The sequence below is a fragment of the Mixophyes fleayi genome, chromosome 6, assembly GCF_038048845.1.
Source record: "Mixophyes fleayi isolate aMixFle1 chromosome 6, aMixFle1.hap1, whole genome shotgun sequence".
Lineage (NCBI taxonomy): Eukaryota > Metazoa > Chordata > Amphibia > Anura > Limnodynastidae > Mixophyes > Mixophyes fleayi.
In genome coordinates, this window is record NC_134407.1 from 202,458,049 (window position 1) to 202,484,114 (window position 26,066).

Sequence of the window (26,066 nt, forward strand, 5' to 3'; positions counted from 1 at the left end):
GGTTTATAGAGCTCTAGACACATGAAGAAGAGACCTGTGAGGTTTATGGAGCTGTGGACATGTGAAGAAGAGACCTGTGAGGTTTATAGAGCTCTAGACACATGAAGAAGAGACCTGTGAGGTTTATGGAGCTCTGGACACAAGAAGAAGTGACCTGTGAGATTTATGGAGCTCTGGACACAAGAAGAAGAGACCTGTGAGGTTTATGGAGCTCTGGACACAAGAAGAAGAGACCTGTGAGGTTTATGGAGCTCTGGACACAAGAAGAAGAGACCTGTGAGGTTTATGGAGCTCTGGACACATAAAGAAGAGACCTGTGAGGTTTATGGAGCTCTGGACACATGAAAAAGAGACCTGTGAGGTTTATGGAGCTCTGGACACATAAAGAAGAGACCTGTGAGGTTTATGGAGCTCTGGACACATGAAGAAGAGACCTGTGAGGTTTATGGAGCTCTGGACACAAGAAGAAGTGACCTGTGAGGTTTATGGAGCCCTGGACACATGAAGAAGAGACCTGTGAGGTTTATGGAGCTCTGGACACAAGAAGAAGTGACCTGTGAGGGTTATGGAGCTCTGGACACATGAAGAAGAGACCTGTGAGGTTTATGGAGCTCTTGACACATGAAAAAGAGACCTGTGAGGTTTATGGAGCCCTGAACATGTGAAGAAGAGACCTGTGTGGTTGATGGAGCTCTGGACACATGAAGAAGAGACCTGTGAGCGTTTTAGAGGTCTGGTCACAAAAAGAAGAGACTGTCATTTAAGAATGAAATCTGTTTGCTGTGCCTTACTCTCCACCCTTCTATCCCATTGAAATAATCTTGCCCTGCAAAAATGTAGAGTCATTTTCACACGTGGGTCACAAGGCACGCCCTGACCCACCCAACTCCTCCAGATATGAGTGGTGCAAAAATTTCTACTCCAGTAGGCGTGTAACATCACAAAAGTTTGTTTGCACGGGGGCATTGCACGTTTGCACTTGTGCAACTGAGCCTGAAAAATCACCCACCGCCATAAAGAACCCAGGCCCGGACTTCCCTTGAGCGCCTGGTGGTGGCAGATTATAATGAGAGCTGATGGGACTCCAGCCCCATGTGCATCCTGAACTGAGTCATTTTGAAGGCTGGGTCCTCACTATGTAGATTATATATTCAATGTGTAGCACTTTGTTGGCTACCTGGCTGATTCCTTCCTGACTGATTAATCTGGATCACCACTGCTGGGCACTGACGCAGGACGCTGGGCTAAATGTTGGGCAGTCGGGTTATGGATAAAATGTACGTTTCAATCTGTTGCCTCAACAAGGACGGGCAACTCCCAGGAACAAGCAGGATCTAGTAGTAATGATGTTTATTGGCTTAAATAGCTCTTATAAGAGAGATCCCTTTACGTCTGTACACACACCCCATTTGAAAGTAGTGATGTTTGTTGCACAACATACATGAGCTACTAGCCATTTTCTTAGACAAATTTTACACACGGTACTGGAGGGGGGTAACCCAACCCCCTTAACCAATCCTGGCTCTTACCTGTGCATGAGGGTCATCCTGGTCATTTTATTTTCAATTCTTTACTATAATTGCTATGCGCAATACCAGCTCATTGACAACATACACTGGGTGGATTGTGAGCAATCCACCCCTACTCTCATCATCCTTTCTTTAATTTAAATAACTTCCAGCGGTCTTCTCCTGAGTTTTTCGACAGTAAAGAGTCTGAACTGCTACAGCCGTAGCCCCCAGCGAATCTATTTCACCCTTAATTGGTAATAAGAGGGTGTCACACATATGATTCCCATGTCTGTTGTTGGCCCCTGCACCCAATCTTCTCTAGCTCCATCACTGGTCTTGAGGGTTGTCATGAACATCTGGGCAGACATAGGGGCCTATTTATCAACTGCTGTTTTCGGGGATTTACCACTAAATTACTATGTATTATTCTAGCATCGCAGCAGATATCTCAGATATCTGCTGCTTTGCTTCTCTCATCGTTTTACTGAGCACTCCCCATAAGAGTGTATGGTAAGTGCTGAGTAACGCTATGTACCAATGACCGGTACTTCATCTGAAGCTGGCGTACATTACCATGATTGAAAAGTTTCACTGAAAATAGCTCTGCTCCGAAGAGCAGAGCTGCACAGCGCATGTATGGAGGGATCGCATGATCCCTCCATGTCACACGCCTCAGGTTCATTCAGTCAGGGATCTCTGTGCGCATGCCCGAGTTTACCGGTCGGCACGTGTGCACAGGGATTGTAAGAGGGGCGAGCAGCACCGCACAGGGAGGAGAAGAGAAGACCCAAGTGAAAGGTAAGTGTTAATCTTCACAGGAGCAGCCGTTTTCGGAATGGCTGTTCCTGTGTTGAGTTTTTGATACATATGAGAAACTTTTCAATCCGCATCTATGCGATGAGGATTGAAAAGTTTCAATCATATGTTGTGGTGATTGGTAAATAGACCCCCGAATGCTGGAAATGACAATGAGCCTATCGCTCATCTGCTTCTTTTAAAATAACCAAGATATGGGTAAGCTGCATTGCTGATGCCCCATACTACCAATCCAGACAGTGGATTCATAACAATTTAGGTTTAGTTTCCTTGATACCTCGCTTTGAATAATATAGACAGTTGAAATCCGCTGTCCATCAGAAATTAGCTTCACCTTTATGTGGTATTGGACTAAGGGGCCAGGTGCTACTGGTACCTGGTGAAACTGTGTACAGAGTTCTCTGAGGGCTTGCACTCTTCCGGAGAACTTTTACATCTCCTAAATTCTTTATCTGGACAGAATGATAAAGTAATGTCCCGCTCTGCCATAAGATAACATTCTCAATGATTCTTCTCTGAATCTTCTCCAAGTCCTTGTTAACGAGCAGGGCATTATAGCTGCCTTTAACTTGGCAATCTGGGCTTGTAGCTTTGCCACAAGAGCCTGTAAAGAAGACATCACGCTCTCAGAATCTAGGGACTATTTTGTTGCCAAGAATTTAGTTTTCATGCTCAAGCGAGTTTCAGTTACTGACATTTCATGGCGAACATCCAAAGGTGTATGGAACGGCACCGGCTGGATTGAGGTGATATTTCTGGGGCGATAAGTCATGTGTTTTATTCATTGTCTAATTCTACTCTGATTGACCTGTCATGCAGCGATGCCTCCTTTGGCTACAACTTTGTACAGGACCTGTCTATGCAGTTCAAGTACTTTGACCATTTTTAACCTTATTTTTGGATGGTGGTGTGTAGCTGATATAGTAAGTTAGTAAGTAGTTATATTCTATGGCATCACCATAGTCATGAGAAGTCACTTTCTCTTTACTATTTTAAGTAGCCCTAATCCAACTCTGCTGATGGTCCCCTCAATCCATAGAGCAAATGCAGCATTCAAGGTACAGGACGGCAGTATCCCTCCACACTTCATAGTTTTCCTCTTCAGATTTCTGTGTCCATCATGAGTCTCCTTTGCCCTCACTGAAACTATGGTTTCCTTACTTTCGACTGTTTTGCCAAGACTGCTAAGTAACTGATCTTATCAGCTTCAGTTTCGGGGTTCACAATGGGAACCCCCAAGCCTCTGGGATGTTTAAAGTGGTTACGGCAGTGGATCCCAAACTTTTTCCGTTCGAGGCACCCTTAGGTTCTCTATAATTTTTTCAAGGCACCCCTAAGCCAAAATAGTTACCAAGTAGTGCCCTGCTTTGCTTACCACCGGCCCTGGCCGCGACACCCCTGTGAGATCACCACAGCACTCCATGGAGCCATGGCACACAGTTTGGGAACCACTGGGTTTCGGTGCTGTCGGGTCCTTCACTGTTTTGACCGAACCTCGCTCCACTGTAATACCTGCACATATAGCAGCCAGCAGGGGTAATGGGGTGCCTGGCGCCACCAAGCTTTGAATTAGCACAGAGCTAACAACACAAAATAACAATGCACAAAATAAACAAAAAGGGTCTATTTATTTAGGTTGGGTGTACAGGGAATGGGAGGGTGAGGACAGATAAACAATAAAAGGCTGTTTAAATGTATTGTGGTTAAAGGACAAAGCAATGCTGTGCAGCATAATTGCTCGGAGATATCTAGTGATTACACACAGTGGTCAACGTGTAAATGGGGAAGAAGTGGCGGCATGGAAAATGTAAGTGAATGGAATTTGCTAGTTTTGCAATCAAATCAGCAGGAGAAGTGGTGGTTTGGCATACGACCGTATACCAGCCTACTTCCACCACTGATTATACATCTATACAAACAGATGTACAGTATAGTGCATAACTTTGGGACTGGGTCCTGTTCAACTATAGGTCAAAACACTGGCATATCTTCTGAAGCTTAGTTCTAACTATAGTCACCACACAGTCAACAAGGTAAGGTTTAATGCCTCTATGACACTTGGCTGAAAAGACAATACTGGCTGGGGGGAATAATATGCACAGTGTGGAAGTATTAGTGTTTACCATAATACCTTACATAAAACCAATAAAGACACGGACACCAGATTAACATTGGATTAAAATATTATTTATTAAATGACTAATTTTAAAACTAAAGGGGGCTGAAAGGCGGACGAGAGCAGGGCAGTAAGCGAACACAAAACCAATAACGGTGGAAAGGTCAGACCATTGAACCACCAACCCAGGATCATACCTTATCTATTGGCCGGTGCGAAATATCTGTCCAACGGCAAGACTACACCTCCCATTAACCGCCAGTAAAACCTTAAACATACTGGCCCAGAGTCCCATTCACTGGACCCAACACACGTGATGACAACACAATCCAAGGGGGAGTAGTGACCTATGACGAGATAACCCAAGCACCATATGCAAACTTACCAACTGCACTGCTCTCCCACCTAAAGAAACCAAATATAACAACTCAATAATTGCCGGGTGGGCGGGACGGAATCCGGAAGCAGAGAGGGGAAAATGGTGGAGAACTTTCACATATATAAAAACAGACCACCCCCCTCCTCTGCCCTATTGGTTAGAAGATAAAAGCAGCCCATAGGCTACACACCTAATCACTCACCCACGTGATTTTATCTACGTTTAGGCTGATGGCCCCACTTCCCTTACACCATCAGATTTCAATATATTAATAGTATTGCACTCGGTTCTTTAAACAATATTAAAGTATCTTGCAAGCATGGATGCCCACTGATATATTCTGATGTGCTGCCAGACCTCAGTGATGAATTGGCAAAAAGCATTGTGGCTGCAGGTTGTGGGACAATCCCAATTCCGGCACCTGAGACCCGGTGCCATGCAGGACAGGACGGATACATGGGTAAGCAGGGCAATAACGTACTGTAGTATTTCTGTCCTGAGTCTCCCTCGGTTTCCCCTGTGTCATCATTAGCACATGCTGTGGGTGATAAAACCTGATTAGCAACCACCAGAATCTTGGATCCATAACTCAGAGCAGGTGTTACAACAATAGCATCTAATATATGTATCGTTACATTTCTTATGTCTCAGTGGCATGTTTAGCTGTTATTTATGATCATTTGTGTGTTAAAGTCTGTCAAGGTGTTGGGAGTTTGTGTGATCAGAGGAAAAAAACCTATAGCTAGTGTTACATGTCCTCTTTTTCTTTGTTTTGGAGTTGTTGGTATATAAAGACCAATTTAGAGAACTAATGGTAAAACAAGTTGCCATGGTTACTATTGGATATGATTCTGACGGTAAGGATACGGCAGGTTTTTTGTGTGTATTTGCGTGTGTGTGTATATAAGCATGTGTGATCGTCACAGTACTTAGAGGTGGCTCCCACACTAATCCATTACACAATACGCGGAATTGGATGCATACGTGACCAGAAATTAAGCTCTAAAAACTTGCACTTAAAATAGCGTATTTACACCTATATGTTGAGTAACATGTGTGCCAGGTTTACGTCAGTCATACCATAGGCAAACTGAGGGGGGTTTCCTAGTGCCTGGAAATACCCTTCCAAGCCTGGGGCACTGATTAATTGAGGTGGCTGGACCCTGCTCCTGCTTCACACAGCTCTGCTTGAAAATGGAGAGCTGCGTGCACTACTGTTAGGTGCCCATGTATATTATGGGGATAGGAAGAGCTGGAGAACAGCCAAGCACTGTCTAAAATTATAGCCACGCCCCCATGCATGCTAGTCACGCCCACTGGTGGCATGGTGTGGAAACCCCCCTCTACAAATCCTGTGTTTGCCCCTGCATACATACATCCACATACTTTCACACACAACCGGGCCGTAAGCACAAGAGAAGTTTGTTAACATTTCGTCTGATAGCAAAAATCACATTTGCTAATATGGTTGATTTTAATAAAAAAAAAAACTCTATAACAGCAGATATAATATTTATTTTCACACATGAATGAAAGTAGCAAAACAATTAATTTTACAATATGCACATAAAATCATATAATATATGCACGGTCAATGAAGAAAGCACCAATCAGCTTCAGAGGTGAATTCACAATCAGCCAATCAGAAGCTGCTAGCTAGTGCTGACAACCGCCAAGATCATTATCAGCCTTCGGTCACCCTCAATTAAAATGCTGCCGATAGGTGTGTGTGCGTCTCTGTGTGGGCATCAGTTTACAGTTAGGCCCTTAGGTGGATAGCCATCGCTCTTCTTACCACATGACAGGACTTTGTAAAGCATAACAGCAATACATAGAGCTTCCAGTTCTAATGATAGCATCAAACAGAGCTTCCTGTTTCGTCAATGAGCCAGGTCCCAGCACAGTCTCGTTAGAGCAGTATCGGGATTCCAGGGTGATTAGTAACCCTTATCACTATGACTATACTAATATAGCTCAGCTGCCATGGCAATAAAATAATGAGAAGATTGCAACGATAAATCATTTTTTACACTTTTCAATGCGAGAAATAGGATAGGCCCCCCTTGTCTCCAGTTGCCGAAGGGGCTTGGCTCTATGTTTTATTAACGCATCAGTCATCACATTGATATTTAGCGTTAACTGATTGAAGAATAATGACATAATCTGTCATTTTGTACCATATTCCCCTGCTTCTTTATCCTTACACATTTTCCATTTTTTAAGGAGTGATCTAGATAAATTCCTCCATTGGCTCCTTAAGTGTCTCTCTGAGATTATAATGTCATCTGTCATGTGTGTGGTATGAAGTTTTGTATAGTGAGTTGTGTTTCATTGATTATCTCTATCCGATGTGTTCAAGCTTCTGTGTCTTTTTCTAACACATATTGGGTCTGATTCATTAAGACACGGATACTGAGCGCAATGTGCTTTTGTTTTAAAACAGACGTAAATCGGGTATACGTACACCCGAATTCAACAAGGAGTGGATCTGAAGATATGTGTGGGGATGAATGTGGGACAAGACACTGTAGGATAAGTCCAATACATATGTGGAATATAAATTCACAAAAGAACGAACAGGAAAAAATGATAAGTCATTTAAAAAATGTGTTCTTTATGTCTACTGTACATAAAATAATTTTTTACAGTTGCTACTGATTGCAAACACATGTTATAGCATGCATACACAGCCGACATCATTAGTAATCGGCACTTAGACTAGACCTGTAGTTGGAGCAAGAGATACAACTGTAAAACTAGTAGCTGAGAGATGCCCAGAGTTTGAATGGGACGCTGCTGCGTGTGCCCGAGGTTGGCACGTCCTTACTGTACATTGACTATGGGCCATACTCGCCCTGATTCCTCCTTTAAATCATATGCTGTAGTAAGTGTACTTTGCGCTCGAATTTGAATTGAACGTGGCTGCATTCAGTGGCGCATTGTCCGGTTTTGGACATCCGCACAATTATTGTGCGGATGCCCAAAACCCAATAATTGTGCAGATTATATGGATAAAATCACCGTTTACATCCCTTAATGAATCAGGCCTATTAAGTGTCCTTCCTTGATAAATGTATGTATAGATATGAGACTGCTGAATAATTTTGTTGGTGTATTAGGAGACTAAGCCCCCCAGAATAATGAGTGTGGCATGCCGGGGTCTCCAGAACGCACACGGTGAGGGTCTCTGGAGATTAAGCTCCTGTTCTTTTTTTCCCCCACTCAGTTTGATTCTGAGAGCAGTGGATATATCAGCACCCAGCAATTCTGGACCCTGCTGCAAACACACAGCTCTGAGCTGGATCCCCATAAACTGGACGTCCTGCTGGCCTTAGCTGACAGCAATGCTGATGGGAAGATCTGCTACCAGGATGTTTTGAATCTTGTGAGTAGCCGGCAACGGAATTAAAGTTTATTCAGCATTGAGTGGTTGGGCTCCTCATTTACATTTTCAGTCCCGCCCAAACCTCAACATACATCATAGATGTTAACATAACATTACTGCACTGTCACTCACAGAACACTGTTACACTACTGGAGGGCAAAAGGTTTCATAATATGAGTCTGCTTGATTGGACTACAAGTGGGTGGGATGCATTGAACACGGCTCCCCCTTTACGAGTGGAGTAGCATGAAGTAGGACACACTTTCCAACTGTCCCTGCAATACGGACAAAAGTCCTGCCGGACAGTCTCCTAAACATTAGATATGGCATGGAGTTTTGACTAATTGCTGCTGGATCTTAAGCTTGGCTTGATCCTGGAATGTTGGAACCTCTAACCACCCCCAATATTAAATTAATAACATTCACATTTAACAGGCATATATCCTCCAATAAGTCGCCACATTTAATAGATAATCTCAGTATAGTATGGTCTACAACCTTTTATTAGCCCCACTATCTCCTCACTACACTAATAGCCCCCACATTTAATAAAGTTCCGCCACATAGTGATACCCTCATCTTTGGTGCAGGTTATAGGTGACAGGTTCTGGAGGAGGGACAAGCCACCTGGAAGCACGGCAATGTCAGGCCAGTCATGATAATCTTAAGCAGCGCAGACATGGGTACCAAAATCCTCCGTGCCCCTCTCTCCTACAGTGCCAAAGCCCTGCCTAGCAGCACCCACCAGGTTGCCTAGTGGTAGATCAAGCCTTGGGAAGCAGTCAAGACTGATTAAATAAGTGTACAAAAAGGGCAGGGGGTATTATTAGATTTCACCCAAAGATATTTAATCTCTGCCCCCTAATTCAATCATAAATTGAGTCTTCACTTTCAGGTTATTTGAGCAAAGTGATACCAACATTTCCTGGGTCAAATAAAATATACAAACCTAAACTAACAGTCTGATTTCCTATCATCATCATTTATTTTACATTTTACATCATTTATATAGCACCACTAATTCCGCAGCGCTGTACAGAGAACTCATTCACATCAGTCCCTGCCCCATTGGGGCTTACAGTCTAAATTCCCTAACACACACAGACAGAGAGGAGGGTTAATTTTTTTTTTATAGCAGTCAATTAACGTAGCAGTATGTTTTTGGAGTGTGGGAGAAAACCAGAGAACCTGGGGAGAACCTGGGGAGAACATAGAAACTCCACACAGATAAGGCCATGGTCGGGAATTGAACTCAGGACCCCAGTGCTATGAGGCAGCAGTGCTAACCACTAAGCCACCGTGCTGTCTATCTTTCCACAGCCCTGACATTAGCCCAAATCCTAAATCTTAATCTACGTCAAGACTGAATGCTAGACCTAACATTAATCTTGTAAATCTATTTCAAGCTCTTAATCTATCACAACTCTGATCTTCCACCCCAAGATCTTCCACCCTGAACACAGAGTCATTTTAACCAGTGTAAACATAAATATTTTTCAAGCTTGCTTGAGATAATGAACTACCTACTACCTACCCTCCCAGAATGTTCAGGAGACTCCGGAGTTAGGGAAAGATTTCCCGGAATCCCGAGAGAACAGACAATATCTCCTGGTGCCGCAAGGTGGGCGAGGAGATTATACAATATTATCAATTCATCAAGCCCCACCCAGCTCAGTAAACTACTCAGTAATGAGTTTGATGAAACAGTTACCCACTTCAGATGAATCTTGTCATTAAGCACAAACCTGCTCTTTTACTAACTCACTGTATGTCCCGGAAGCGAGGTAAGAAAAGCGGGCTAGCTGCAGGAAATTTGATGCACTGTTTAGTGTGTGTATATATATATATATATATATATATATATATATATATATATATATATATATACACAGAGGAATGCATTGAAAAACTGCAATGACCTGTTATATATGTATAAGACCTCAGCCACATTGTGTTGGAGATAATTATTACTGAGTTGTGGTCAGAGTGTCATGGGTGACTCTGGTTTCCAGGAGATGTTACAACACACGCCACAGACCATCCCACCGCCTGCACCTACAGTGCACAGGGATTACATATTAACCAGCGTTCTGCTTTAGTTGAACCAGGGCTGTTATTATTATTACAAACATGTTGTCTGCTCTCATCTCCTGGTAGATATGAGATAGTTGCAGCACCTTGACTGTCACTTTATGAGCTGTAGAATACAGTAAGTCCCGTCATTTATTGTCCTGTAAAAGAGAAACAGAGAGCTGCTTCGTTTTATCTGTATAATATCTTGCTTTACCTTAACAATGTTTAAAGTGCAGTGTTTATGGGGAACGGTGGTGCCATAGGCTGCTCACCAGTGGTGCGTTGTGACTCCTGTTCTCCGCTGTCACATATCACTCTCTATTGTTTACACTTCACAGGCTGTCAGTGGTTATTAGTCCGATGAGTTCAATGGGCAATGAAAAAAACAAGAGGGCTGCTGAATAGCTCCTGTGAAACAATCATTCATAACCTAATAATAATTCTCTATAACCCTATATATTTGCACAACTTTAAAATCGCATGTATAAACCTCCACAGATAATTCAGCTCAGAGTGGCACACAAGTAATTTTTCTTGTGGAAGGTACACATTTACATATTGCTAATGGCACCAAAAATGTCTATGCACATGTCCGTATCTAGTAATTAGTGACCACCCCAGCATGTCGTTGACTGGTACTGGTTGCAGATTTCACAGGGGGGCTGTTTGCCCCCCCATCATCAGTGGTAACCAGCCCGGGCTATGAGCTCCTATCCTTGGTTCACGTTTAGGTGTGGGAGAGCACACAGTTTTTACTTATGTAATCAATTTTAAAAAATATATACATTAAAATGCCAGTCATCATCATCAAGTCGATGACCACGGCTGGTGATTTTGGCATGCGGCCGCATGATGAACTAGTTAAAGCCTATGTTGATGCGATTTAAATATATCTTCATGCAAACATATTCTAACGCAAGATTTTGACTTGCGCGCATACATTATTTGATGCAAATATCTGTATAATAAGGGAGTTTTGATGTCATCACTTCATTAGAAATGATAACATTAATAGTTATAGATTATATGTATATCAGAAGACACTCAGGCCAAGTCCTGGTTTTTCTAATACTCTCTTTGTAATACTCTCTTCATATCGTCCTCTGTTTTTCAGATGAGCAACAAAAGATCAAACAGTTTCCGTTGTGCCATCTTGCAAGGGAACAGGCGCTTGTGCAATAAGGCTCTTCTGGAAGAGTCAGGGCTAAACCTCACGCAGCGGCTGATCCGCCATGTTGCCTACGAGACCCTGCCCAGGGAGATAGACCGGAAGTGGTTTTACGATAACTACACAGGATGTCCCCCACCTTGGTTCCTGATTACTGTGACCATTGTAGAGGTAAGCCCAACCATGTCGGTTGTCAATAGACCCACAACGGTGGTCATGGTTATTCTGACCATAAGTGGCAAGGATGTGGGAAAGCTAACCTAGCTGGATCTTGCCTAGTCAGCCACCCTAGCCATCTCTGCTGAACTCAGCGCATGATTTAGGCTGATAGAAACTCAATTTTCCTGCAGAGTGATGTGTTGTGCCTGTGGCCTCTGGCCATTCAAATATCTAAATGAATGAGTGGATCACTACACTGCATAGACAGCTGTAGTGTGATGTCTAAGGGAGAGATTCAATTCATTGCTTAGTGGTTAGCAGTTCTGCCTCACAGCACTGGGGTCATGAATTTGATTCCCGATCATGGCCTTATCTGTGAGGAGTTTGTATGTTCTCCCCGTGTTTGCGTGGGTTTCCTCCGGGTGCTCTGGTTTCCTCCCACAATCCAAAAACATACTAGTAGGTTAATTGGCTGCTATCAAAATTGACCCTAGTCTCTCTCTCTCTGTGTATGTTAGGGAATTTAGACTGTAAGCTCCAATGGGGCGGGGACTAATGTGAGTGAGTTCTCTGTACAGCGCTGCGGAATCAGTGGCGCTATATAAATAAATGGTTAAGATGATGATGGAACAGTCCCCGGAGACACATTGCTTCGATGTGCTGACTAAAATTTCCACACATTTTCCCTTGCGTCCCATAGAGGTGCGCAGAAAAATGAGCGGAGATCTCATACCCTAATAGATAGAAATATCCAAGAGATGTTCAACGGCACCTCGTGCTGAATAGACTCTCCCCCAAACAGTAGAGATAATATGCATACAAGGTTAGACATTTATACTAGAAGTTAAAATAACGCATTAACAAACGTTGTCTTGTGTTGTAAACGTTGTCTGGGGCTCTGCCATTATATTGTTGTTTATGTCTTGGTTACAGGTTGTCTTCTTTGTTTACTATGGGCTGGTGTTGGATCGATTCGTGCTTCAGGTCACACACTCCCAGTACTTGAAGAAAAACCCAGTCGTGTATCACCCCCAGCTCCGAGCTCAGGCCTGGAGATACCTCAGCTACATGTTCATGCATGCAGGGTAAGTTCCATGTATATTTCACCAGCAACAATACATAAATCTGTTTTACGTACCTATATAGTCAGCCAACAATAAATGCTGAATGTTGCCCTCAATGTGGACTGCCCTGTGCAACTGCCCAGATCTCCCACCCCAGAGGCTAGCCAACCTCATTCTACGAGACAGCTGTTTAATGATGACATCTTAGTATTTGTGTGTGTGAGCAAACTCTCCCAGGAAGACTATAAATACTCCTGTGAGAGGAATCATAGGTTAATGCCATAATTGATCACTCACTAGAAACATAACGCAGTGTTTACAGCTATTGATCTCTGGGAAGGTGACTGCAGCACTCCTCACTGAAGGAGATGAGTGTTCCTATATATAATACATTGACTATTCCTATATATTATATATAGCCTGTGTGATCTGCACAATCTATCAGGAGCACTGGCAGATGTTATTGAGTAGGGTTTAAATCCCCTAACTGGGATCGATTTTTATTTTTTTTAAATGCTGAATCAGATATATTTGTCTTACCTCTCAATGTATTTTAATTTAAGCTGCTCTATTACCTGTTTGGCTCAGATAAAATTAAATGTCTTATGTGACTGACACCTTATTATAAAAAGTTCCTGTTTCAGTCACTAATGTGATGTCACTGTAAATTCACTATCTGATGTTGTGTTTGATATACATAGCCCGTGGGGATTAATTCATCTGTGTATTTGGCTTCTGAAACCAAATGTTTGCTGTCTTCCTAGAAAAGGAAAGTAAGTTCCTCCCCCCAGATCAAAAAGGGAGGAGTGCAATGGAAAATTGCTTGTCACACTGAGAACATGCAATTCTAAATATATAATCTCTGCCTACGAGTACCAGTATGTTATTACTGTATATTACTGTGCCCTGTACACTTAGCTTGTGTCATAGAGATAAATTCCTTTACATAGATGGGAAATGATTGATTGTCACTCAAGGGAATGTAGTTGCACTTGTATAACATGCGGTTATTGTCTCTTAGGATAGAACACTTGGGGGTGAACGTCGCCCTGCAGCTGCTGGTGGGGGTCCCACTGGAGATGGTACATGGTGCTCTACGGATTGGGTTTGTGTACATCGCGGGGGTACTGGCAGGTAGTGTCTCTTGTCAAATTATCTGGGGGTCTCTTTTAGTGGGATGGTATCTAAGGTAAAATTAGCCCATTATTGGCATGTGCAACAATGATTGGCGTGTTCAAAAATGATTTAATCAAATTGGCTGGAACATTTTCCGGCATGTCTGAAAATCTGACGTGAAATCTGTCAAACACAGTAATTGAACAACATATAATCCCGCCAGATCTGACAAATTCCTAGTCACGTTAGTTCAGCGAGTAGCCATTTGTCAGATCACAAGTGGTAAAGGTATCCTCTAATTATATTTAATCTAATTGCCCCATAGAACATGTCCAGCTTGTTCCAAAATATCATCACTGTTCTGAAACCAATAGCAACCAATCATAGAATAGTTTACATCTGACAGACTAATGAAAAATGACCTCTGATAGGTTGCTGCTTGTTAATCACTTTCAGCTTTCATATTGAATAGAATGTGATTTAGGGGATCAATTCCAGGAGCAAACACAGGATTTTAAGTGTCAAATACCACATCACATTTTTATATATGGTCAGCAAACATATAATATACTCACATACTATACACAAGTATGGTATACATAAGAATACGGTCCATGTATTGTACAATAAATATACAGTTTGAATGGAAGGGCTCCGACACCTGGTTGTCACAAGTGGTACCTCAGATGTTTCTTTTAACTTTTTTAGGCTGTAGATACGTTTAGGTGAGTCACTTAAGTAGTCTTCAGAGGGAGGGCAATGTGTGGTGAAGCTGGTCGCTGCCTCTAGGCCTGTCTCCTGTAAGAGAGAGCAGAGACTGAACCCTGGTCTACTTCTTAAGAGGCCCAGAAAATCTGGCATCAGTTCTGGTTTCCCCCACGTTTCTCCTGAAGTTGTTGATCTGCGGACTCCGCTAAAGCGGGACAGGCCGGGGAACAAACCTACGCGTTCAGTGCACTCAGTAAATATCCCCAATTAAACTAATCGGTGCCTTAGTCTAGAGTGAAAGTAACATATCTTGTGGTGATGTAATGCATAGCCATTAACTGCATTATAGATCCGTACAGGAGGGTTTATATATAAATCAGGGTAATCATTATCTACATCTGTCTCAGGGTCTCTGGCGGTGTCCGTGGCTGATATGACCGCTCCTGTGGTGGGATCTTCGGGTGGAGTCTACGCCATTGTTTCTGCACATCTGGCCAATATTGTGATGGTGAGAGACATTGTGACTCCCTGGATGAGAGTTACTGGTCCAGTGATTATAATGCTGAGTGACTTCATTCTCTTTACTTTCTCCCCAGAACTGGTCCGGGATGAGATGTCAGTTCAAGCTCCTGCGCATGTCCTTCGCCTTAATATGTAGTAAGTATGTCCAATCACATACAGTATATACACGTGTTTAATGACGCTACTTGGGCATCATCAGCTGCTCTTTCATGGGTCAAGGAATTAATGACCTATCATTCATGTTACGTGGGTGCGTTAGGAATTTGTGCTGACCTTTCTGTTCTCTATGTGACCCATGTAGCTGCAGTTTTTCCATTCATACACCTTCAATCCCTTATAGGCCATTGATAAATGACCAGCACTGTCCTGAAGAGCTAGCGATCTCACGCCCCGTTCACAAGGGTTACTGCTGGAATGAATCATCATCATCATCCTCATCAACATTTATTTATATAGCGCCAGCAAATTCCATAGCGCTTTACAATTGGGAACAAACATGAATAAGACAATACTGGGTAATACATACAGACAGAGAGGTAAGAGAACCCTGCTAGCAAGCTTACAATCTATAGGACAATGGGAGTTTGAAACACAAGGGCATGTGCTACATCATATTGCACACTGGACCAGCTAGAATGCAAAGGTAAAAGTATTGAGTGGGATGTGTGTGTGGCAATGTTGGTCAGTGGGTTGTTGTCTTGTGTTAGCTGTGTAGAGAGTGGTAATAGGGTAACCTAGGGAGACTAAGATGATGGTTGAGGAATATTATAAGCTTGTCTGAAGAGGTGGGTTTTCAGAGAACGCTTGAAGGTTTGAAGACTAGAGAAAAGTCTTACTGAGCGAGGGAGGGAATTCCACAAAGTGGGTGAATGAATGCCCTCTGTTGTTTATTCCCAAGAACTGCTTCCTATATATAAATACAAGATTAGCTAATAGAGCTCTCTGGGAGGCCTTTCTTTGCATCCTCTACTCATTTAAAAACAAGATAGGAGCCTGTCATTTGTCTCACACATATAACAGGAATCTGGACGAGTCTGCAGAAGTCTGTTCTAAGAACTACATCAGTTCACTGATCTAATTATCATCAGCATCTAATTAAAATACACCCAGGTAGCTCCAGCAGCACGAGATTCACACTTCTTGGCAGACACGTGTGATTAACACTTCTCATGTGTCAGTGTTTTCCCCACTGAGTCAGCCGACACGAGGACCACGGTTGAGTAAGAGGCTCACAGGAATGATGAATCAGAAGATAGCTTGTCTTTAGTTTACAAAACCAGTAAATCATATAGATACATGGTCTGTAACTCATATAGGTATTGGGAATACATATATACATTTATCCTAGTAATTATAAATGTCCTTATGTATCTGTATTCAAGACCATGAAATGGGCAGCACGGTGTCTCAGTGGTTAGCACTTCTGCCTCACAGCACTGGGGTCATGAGTTTGATTCCTGACCATGGCCTTATCTGTGAGGAGTTTGTATGTTCTCCCTGTGTTTGCATGGGTTTCCTCCGGGTGCTATGGTTTCCTCCCACACTCCAAAAACATACTGGTAGGTTAATTGGCTGCTATCAAATTGACCCTAGTCTCTGTATGTATGTTAGGGAATTTAGACTGTAAGCTCCAATGGGGCAGGGACTGATGTGAATGAGTTCTCTGTACAGCGCTGCGGAATTAGTGGCGCAATATAAATGGTGAAGATGATGATGATGATGATGAAACGTCCCAAAATCTGCAATAGTACCAGCACCCCCACCAAGCTCAGTGTAGAGGAAATCTTACATGTTCTGCAGTTCAAGATATAGACCATTTTATGTATATAATTTACATTACGATATGTAGAATATAATTCAGTAAGTACGAGGTCTTGGGATAGAATGTTGTAATTATTTTATCACTTCTGCTGTGTTCTAATGTAACGCCTCATTCTTTAATGATCTGAATAGCACATAAAGGGGTCTTCTGAGCTGATACAGTCTTGCATATGCCAGAGGCAAACGCAGGATTTGTAGAGGGGGGTTTCCACACCACGCCGCCAGTGGGCGTGACCAGCATGCATGGGGGCGTGGCTATAATATTAGACAGTGCCTGGCTGCTCTCAAAGTCTTCCTATCCCCATAATATACATGGGCAATGCTGCATGCACCACTGTTAGGTGCACGCAGCTCTCCCTTTTCAAGCAGAGCCGTGTTAAGCAGGGGCAGGGTCCGCCCACCTCAATTATACAGTGTCCCCCTCCCCCCTCGGTTTGCCTATGTATCCCAATCTTCAACAATGATTTTGATGATAGGAATCACTCTGAACTTGGACACTGAGAGATTTATAAATCCGGTGAATAAGCTACAGTCAGCCGGAGGCCTTCTGCCTAAACACTGACCTTACATTAATAAGACTTTGTAAATGCCCCCATTCGGGAGTCATTTTTTCTCCACTCTTAGAGGATTTCTATATGGAAAACGTCTGTACAGAGAGCAATGGTATCATTGGGCAGCGAGAGGCGTAGACAACACTGACTGCAACAGTAATATCTGCAAATATAACCAGACTGGTCCCTCCCACTGACATCACCCCTGCTGCCTCAGTCCCAGGGAAAATAGCGTATTGGAGACAAGGACTAGTCTGCCATCTGCTGGCCATTTGTTAAATGTCAGGAACAGTATTGAAATGGACCTCTGCAAAAGAAAAATGGACATTTGAGTGCTTGGACCTCATTAGCGCAGAGCAGGTTGTTTCGTTCGTAAGCTTAAGTGTAATGAACCATAGACGCAGCCTCACTAAGAACCAGGGAATACCAGGCAATGCTTTCTGGAAATAAATATTAATGCATTTTTCAGAAGTCATTTTAGAGAGGTTTAATTTAAGATAATAATCATTATAATAAATAATAATAATAAAAACAGCAAAGCTTCTCTGCCTTTTGGCTAAGATCAAGGGTCGTACTGTCCTAGGTTGGAGTCCTCTGGCCCCAGGATCAGGGACAAACGGGCCCTTCCTCTTTAGACAAGGGCCTAAATGGCTGCACCTTATTCCCTTGTTTTTGTTTTATTGTTTTTTTTTATATTTTTATATTTTTATTTTTTTACATTTTTAAAGCACCTTTTTGAGACTTGAGAGCTTGTAACCTTGGCTTTCTATAAATAAAGTAATGTTAGTTATGATTTTATTGTGTTTCTTGAATGATTTACATCTTTAATGATTCCTCTGTATTTAATATTTCTATGCTACGGTAATTTAGTATGCTGATTATATGACCTCTTTATACTGGGCTTTTACTATTATTTGTTACTTGTTATCCTAAAGCATATGGAAGAGGATATCTCCTTGAAACGTGTAGCATAGAACGTTCTCGTTCTTCTGGTTAACCTGGAATTTGATACTCTTAAGGAGGAGTACTGCCATGTAAATGCTCTACATGTGAAATTATATACATGCAAAAAAATTTTTTTCAATAAAACAACGTGATCTATTGGAAGTTTTACTGTCTTCCCTGTTCAATGTCCAATATATTCTGATTGTTATAAAAAAGGGATATATCATACTTGCCAACTCTCCCGGAATGTCCGGGAGACTCCCGCATTTTGTGAGAGTCTCCCGGACTCCCGGGCGAGTGTGGCAATCTCCCGAATTCTGCCCACTTCACTAGGAAGTGCCCCACTTCCTAGTGAAGTGGGCAGAATTAGATCCCAAACGCCGCGATTCCCGGTGAATCGCGGCGTTTGGCCCCGCCCCCGCTGTCAAATGACGCAATTTGCGTCATGACGTCACAGGGGGCGGGGCTGAAATGACGCGATTTCTGCCACCCCGCCCCTTCACGCCCCCCTCCACTGGCTGGCTCCCGGAAGGGAGCTGAAGAAAGTAGGTAAGTATGGGATATATATATATATATATATATATATATATATATATATATATATATATATATATACACACAAGTTAACCCGTGCAAGATACTCATGCATTCCAGTCAAATCAAGCTACTTAAGGTGTTAAAAAGGTTCTTGTCATGCATTTGGGCCCTAGCCCAGGCCTCCTCAGGGGAAGAGCGTTACTTCCCGACTTAAGCGCCCTTTTTTAACGTGGTTTTGTCCACATGTCACCACCTCATCATTCTTCTCCATCACCTCATCCTTCATTTGCATCGCCACATCTATCCAGATGTCTATCCAGACACAGGGATCTCTCTCAGCGGTCCTGAGTATCACACTCCTCTCGCTCTGTCACCCCCGGCAACCACCAACCACTCCCCACTGTCACCCCCGGCAACCACCAACCACTCCCCACTGTCACCCCCGGCAACCACCAACCACTCCCCACTGTCACCCCCGGCAACCACCAACCAATCTACAACTGTCACTTCTCCTTCAAGAAATATATATATCTATTTTTTAAATCTTTATAAACAATATTAACAATTAACAAATTAAATTAACAAATTAAAAACATCTTAGTATACCAAATTTCAGCCCTTTCTGAATTTTTATTTACACACACACTAAGAATTTAGTAGGTCAGTGTATAACTCCGCCCAGCAGGTGGCGCTGCAGCTTGGTTTTATTTTTTCCACACACACAGACAGACTAACACACGCCACTAAGCATTTATATTATAGATATATATATATATATATATATATATATAGGGAAATAAGTTAACACTACAGCCCCCCTTCATACACACAGATCACATTCTGCATTGCCTTGTTTCAGGTGGGCTTCAAATATGCATAATGTTTTATAAAAGTTTAATAAAAGATACATTTCTTAATAGTAAAACAAAACAACATTGGAGAGAATGAAACAGATAGGGAGGCAGTTTAATAAAACATACAGGTGGACAAAGCATTTCTTAATACTACAGGTAATTCATTAAATTAAATGAACAATTTTCCCCACTTCCAGATGTAGTGGGAAGTGATCTGTGGGTTTTCTCAACCCCTTAAATGCAGAGGACGAGTGGGATTCTTCCTTAGCACTTTAGGTGGTCATGTAGGGATGAATCCCACTTGTCTTTAGCACTTAAGGTATTACTTTGTTACTCTTTAAGCATAGATCTGATCATCAATTTTCTTAGCTGTATGACTGCCAGACACACACACACACACACACACACACACACACACACACACACACACACACACACACACACACTGTGCATGCAGTGGGGAGATGGAGCTCAGAGGAGTGTTCCAAAGCCTCTCTGCTCACTACATCATGTGCCATGTGACTATGGGTGCCATGGTAGTCACCTGACAATGTGCAAATTTATAAATCAGTAATAGCAGCCTGAAGAAGCAAAACGAGGAAAATGGCAATTATCTAGCTTCTTCTTATAGCCTGCCCGTTTTTTCATAGGATTGCTTTAAATTATTTTTGTTTTTTCCAATAACATTTTATAAAAACTATTTATTTCTAACACTTTGGAGAGAACTTATAGTGAAGCCAGGATCTGATGAATTTCTCTTGCACACTACTATTCATAAACCCAGCGTTATTTGGATCTAATTGCAGCAAACATGTAAACTTTTACTGCCATACTTTGCAAATTTAAATTTGGTTAGATCATGTATAGTGACTCTCACACCGTAAATGACTGTAGCTGCCGTTGAGCCGGTGAGGATGTTCAGGTTGATATTTGAAGTGAGCTGAAAATTTTAATAATCTGCAGAATACATCACTATGTGTCTGTCAGGAGTAGATGGAGCAGAGCAATGTTCTGCAGATCTCTAGAGAGGTCAGTAATTTAATAAACTACATAACATATCAATATGTATCTGTCAGGGGATGTAAGGAACAGAGCAATGTTCTGCAAATCTCTAGAGAAGTTAGTGATATAATAATGTGAATATGAATATGCACCTGTCAGGGGCGTAGATGGAACAGAAAAATGCTTTTCACATCTCTAGAGAGCTCACTAAACTAATAATCTGTGAACTATAATGGAATATAAAGGAAATGCTCAGTATTTAATTAACTATTAACTATTATGAAGGACATGCAAAGTGAATGGGACTGCAGGATGGTGGCTATATACCTGGAGAGCCGACATCTGTAGGCTAAGAGTAATCCCACCTTATTGCAATTCAAGGGGAAGTAGTAGATCATTTGGGAGAAATACCCTAGTGCAGAAATTCCATTGAATCAATGATTTATAATTGGGGTAGAGCATGTCCTAGATGATCTTTTAATGTCAGTGTAAAAATAAAGCTATCAAGTATTTGCGTCCTACATGAAAAAAGTCAGTATTATCCTTATGTGCAAAATAATAAACTAATTTTTACCCTTTGCATTGTAACACGGTTTTGCAAGGCTCAAAGTTACTCATTTTCTTTACTTTTCTTTCCTTAATGAATCAGGCCCAATAACTTTACCCCGCAGCATTTAGTAAATTGTTCAGTCATTGCTCTACTGATGTTTTGTCTTTGACCTCTTTCAATTTGCAGTGAGCTTTGAATTTGGGAGAGCCGTCTGGTTGAGGTTCTACCCATCTGCCTATCCTCCGTGCCCTTACCCGAGCTTTGTGGCCCACCTAGGCGGGGTTCTGGTTGGCATCACCTTGGGAGTCGTGATTCTCAGGAACTTCGAACAAAGACTCCGCGACCAGTCTCTCTGGTGGATCTTTCTAAGCATCTACTTGTTGTTTGTGATGTTTGCCGTCTTATGGAACGTATTTGCCTTTAACATGGCTGGTCTTCGATTACCTCCACCCCCATAGATGGGACATGGGGAACCAGGGAACTCTTCCATAATTCTTACCAGTTATTGATGGTCCAGTCACTCAACTGAAACAAGAATATCTTCATCCCACCGACGAGAAGCCCGCCCTACAGCAACCAATCTACAACTGTCAACCATGGAGGAGGATATAATTTATATACTTTCAAAACAATCAACCTTCCTCATACCAAAAGTAACCACACGTGGTCTGTATTTCCTATCTCCAAACATTAAAGAGATGTTCACAATTGTTCCACTTCCAGGAGAGAGAGAGGGAATTCATCCTAATGCCGAGGTTTTCTATGAAATCTCTCCTAACATGGTACATTTATTGGGAGTCAGATCTAAGAATGATAATTTCCACATTAGATTACATTCCAACTTGTTTTAATACTTTTGTCCATTTTCTCGCCCCCCAAAAAAATATTTTTTCTGTAAACTTTATCCGTGAACGAATGGGGTCCAGCGACACTTAGGGCTAGATTTACTAAGCTGCGGGTTTGAAAAAGTGGTGATGTTGCCTATAGCAACCAATCAGAATCTAGCTTTCATTTATTTAGTACCTTCTACAAAATGACAGCTAGAATCTGATTGGTTGCTATAGGAAACATCCCCACTTTTTCAAACCCGCAGCTTAGTAAATCTAGCCCTTAGTCTCCGTCACCCTGGGCTGTGGTTCCGGGATAGAATTCAGCAGGAGCACAGCGGCTGTGCCACATATAGAAATTATAGCTGTCTGGAATGGAGTTTTAAAAGAACACAATAAACACAGGAAACTCAGATATAAAACACACACACACACACACACACTAACTTTAGCTAACATTGCCTTAATCATGTATATTACTGGAGAGCACCTTTCTATCATAGTATTGATTTTTTTTAATGGCTAGGGGAATTATTTATTAAACGCACAGAACGTGTCCACCGTTTCCGTGTCATTACATTTTAAGTAGCCATATTTGGAATGACTTATAACATAAAAACATCATTTTTAATAGAGAGCTAGAGCAGCAGTTCTGTATTAAATGAAAGTTAAAAATATCTAAGAATATATGTGGTATATTACCAATTTACTATATTTTTAAGGAATTCCTTAAAGTTATTTTTTTATATGAGACCAATGTATATTTCTTGCATTAATGCCCTTTAAGAATTTATCTTTAGTACAAGACGAAAATTATGCCGTGGCAAGTCAGAACAGCACAGATTTTACTGGGCAGTAGAGCTGAGTGGTACCGTCTCCTGCTTTATAAATCATTAGTACATAGGTATCGCTGATCGCTCAACACATCATAAACTAATCAGTGCTGGACTGAGGTCCACAGGGAGTAGAGCTCAGAAATGATTAAGGGTGTATTTGATCATTGACCTGGCTTTACTAATATTACTCATGTCATTGAACTTTTATTACACAATTTTCTCCAGCAGACGATATAACCATCACCGCCTCTCATTGAATATCAGCAGAAGTCTTAGCTGTTACCTGTAACAACCAATTAGATTTACACATATCAGAAGGCAAAGTGACATGAGAGTAGACCACGCCTCCAAAAGAAAATGCCTTAAAATTGATGGTTCTATTAAACACTATACCCCTCCCCAATGCTCGTTAATAGCCAAAAAAGTATACTAAAGTTTATGTTAAACACCCATATTAATCATCACACTTTAGTGTTAGAATCCAAGTGGTTTAATCTTTTTCCACCCAGATGTACTATTAAACCCTCTAGATAAATATATATTAAAATAAACGTCCTACGTTCAAGTTGAATAACCCTTCCAATTAATATAAATGGGCTGCACAGATAAGTAACTGTATAGCAGCTATACAGTGTTAGACCACTTGTATCCACGTCTCAGTTCCCAAGTTATGAGGATGACTACGTCTCCGCCGAAGATTGTCTGTGGGGATAAGAACCCCAAACTGTTATCAGCATTTCCAAAGAGCAAATCACTAGAAGAATCTCACAACATCTAGAGACACTTTTCAGTTTGTTCAACTAACACATTAGATGCTCAAATGGAACCTCCTTGTCCAGAACAGTGAGCATGATCCTCTAGAATGCTGAATGTATGGACATAATTACATAGGGTTCTGCCTGTATGACAGCAAGTGGAATACCATTTACATCTCTAGACCCCTTCCTTCTTCTACACTCACTTGTGCTTGCTGAGCGGGACTGAAGGACTAGATCCATGGATGGACACAACCCGGGCATTACATTAGTCCTCATTCAAGAGGGCACCTGCAGTAATATCCGCCAACGTTATGTACAAGCAATTATTTTTGTACTGAAGTGTGAAGTGTAAATACAGTGTTTAATGCCAGTTAATGTTACATGATGCCATTAAATTTATTTAACAAATATGGGGTACTGAATCATTTCATTGCAGAGTTAGGGAGAAACCTCTTAATGATATATATTATGCCAGGAAGGCTGACACTTATTTTGTGCAGAATTATAATTATGGACCACTGACTAGTGTATTTCCAGGATGCCCACTTGGATCTTTATTTCCTATGTTTAGTAACCTCTTATAATTTAGGCTACCAGTATTGGGGTTTCTTATTGGCTCTTTCATTTAGAATACAATAGAAAAAAAGGGGGGACAGAAGATGTCTACAGGCTGATATCAAACAAGTTAATTTACTAATCCCCCAAAAGAACCCCATAGCAATTGCAAGCAAAGACTATGGATTCCTCTTCCTCATCCTTGGCAGAAGAAACCCCTTCAGAAGGTATATAAGGCTGCTCATCTTTTCCTTCAGGGCCTTCTTTTCTATACTTCTGTAGCGGAGTACAGGCAAAAGTGTGTAGCTACTGTGACCGTGTGAGGGGAATAGGTACCATCTCCTGGGGTAAATAGCAGCAAACAGCAGCAATAAAGTCATACAAGTTCACTATTTGCGGTGTAATTGACCTCAGTCAGTTTTACTAGCACATTCAAATAAACAAAACATAAATAAAAAAGCCTTGCCTGTTCGGCACTCACTACACATTTCATGTAGACCCTCTTTCAAGTGTGAAGGACCTTATGTCTCACACACAAATCAAACACATATTATTGCTCACCACAACAGATTCTCTCAGGAGGCAACTAACCTCCTCCCTAGGTCTGAGAGACTGATTGCACATTCTAGCTTCATTTTAACAGGCACCACACAGGTGCAGCTCCTGAGCAGTCTGTTTAGAGACTGGCAGACTAGAAGACCCGGACTGGGCCTTATGTGTGGAGCCTACCCTGCTCTCTCCATACAAAACACCAGGGACCCTTAACAGGTTTTCCTGAAGCTGAACACACTCTTTTGGATGATGTTCCTATACAGAGCAATTTCCCTTGGTTTAAAAGCATATAAGGAAGACAGCCTGGGACACAGATACTTGTCATTCAGTATTATGTTCCCACTCTTTACATTTTGTTGTAGATAAACAGTACTCATTCCTTAAGTCCTTGGGGATCGCACAGTTAGTACTAACTGTAAGGGGGTTTTAGGCATCCTCCAAGTAAAGCACCTTCCATCTCATGGCCAAAGTTAGAACATTAGTCGATATTGGGAGAAGCTGCTTCACAAATGACATGTGTCATTAAGTTCTGGAACAACATAGTTGGATTATCAGCCAAGCAGAGTCACAACCATCACAAAGACTGAAATATCTAGTGGTTTGGCTGGACACACTACAAGGGGAAAAGAATCAAAGTTCCTAGAAAGGAATTCAAGAAATTATAAATTTGTGGACCATTCCCATGGTGGAGTTGTTCTTAAGAGTTCTAGGCTCATGGCTGCAGCCACAGACGGTGTTCCTGGGTCAAGGTTTCATATAAGGCATTTGGCAAACGACATTCTCAATGTTTGGAACAGAGATGTCAAAGATTTTCATCAATCCATTCCATCACAACGAGAAGAAAGAAGGCATGTGCAATGGTTGTTATAAGGAAGACACGCAGTCCGTAGGGTAATTTGTATGGAGATCATGAATGGATTATCATTACAACAGGTAACAGCAAGACCAGATGGGGTAAATACTCTTGTCATCCGACAGACCAAGGATTGTGGGAAGGAAATAAATCCATATTGCCACAAATAGATCTCATGTCAACAGCAGAGAACTCCAAGGGAGGAAGAACTAACTCACGGTATGTTGACATAACATCGGAAGGAGTAGATATTCTCTCAAGATGCAAGTTTAATATGCGGTATGTGTTTCCTCCAATCCCTAAGATTTCCAGAATTCTAAGAAAATAAGTAAAGACCTTTTGAAGGTAATTGCAATCCTACCTTTTTGTCCACTAAAACCATCATTCTCAGAGGTGACCCAGTTGGCA

The 26,066-nt window shown here is 41.8% G+C and overlaps 1 protein-coding gene across 5 annotated transcripts in view; it reads left to right on the forward strand.

Moving 5' to 3' along the window:
* Positions 1 to 24,106, forward strand: part of RHBDL3 (rhomboid like 3) — a 45,189-nt gene extending 21,083 nt beyond the window's left edge. For 2 of the 5 annotated variants that reach the window (XM_075178084.1, XM_075178085.1), the window contains 7 exons: positions 8,049 to 8,207; positions 11,395 to 11,619; positions 12,541 to 12,692; positions 13,693 to 13,805; positions 14,903 to 15,003; positions 15,092 to 15,152; positions 21,464 to 24,106. In XM_075178084.1, the coding sequence (XP_075034185.1) occupies positions 8,049 to 8,207; positions 11,395 to 11,619; positions 12,541 to 12,692; positions 13,693 to 13,805; positions 14,903 to 15,003; positions 15,092 to 15,152; positions 21,464 to 21,735 (1,083 nt within the window). In that variant the 3' untranslated portion in view covers positions 21,736 to 24,106. Of the gene's footprint in view, positions 1 to 8,048; positions 8,208 to 10,325; positions 10,417 to 11,394; positions 11,620 to 12,540; positions 12,693 to 13,692; positions 13,806 to 14,902; positions 15,004 to 15,091; positions 15,153 to 21,463 lie in introns of those variants that run through there. The other 3 variants (XM_075178086.1, XM_075178087.1, XM_075178088.1) reach the window with 2 other exon arrangements.
* The last annotated feature ends 1,960 nt before the right edge of the window (positions 24,107 to 26,066 follow it).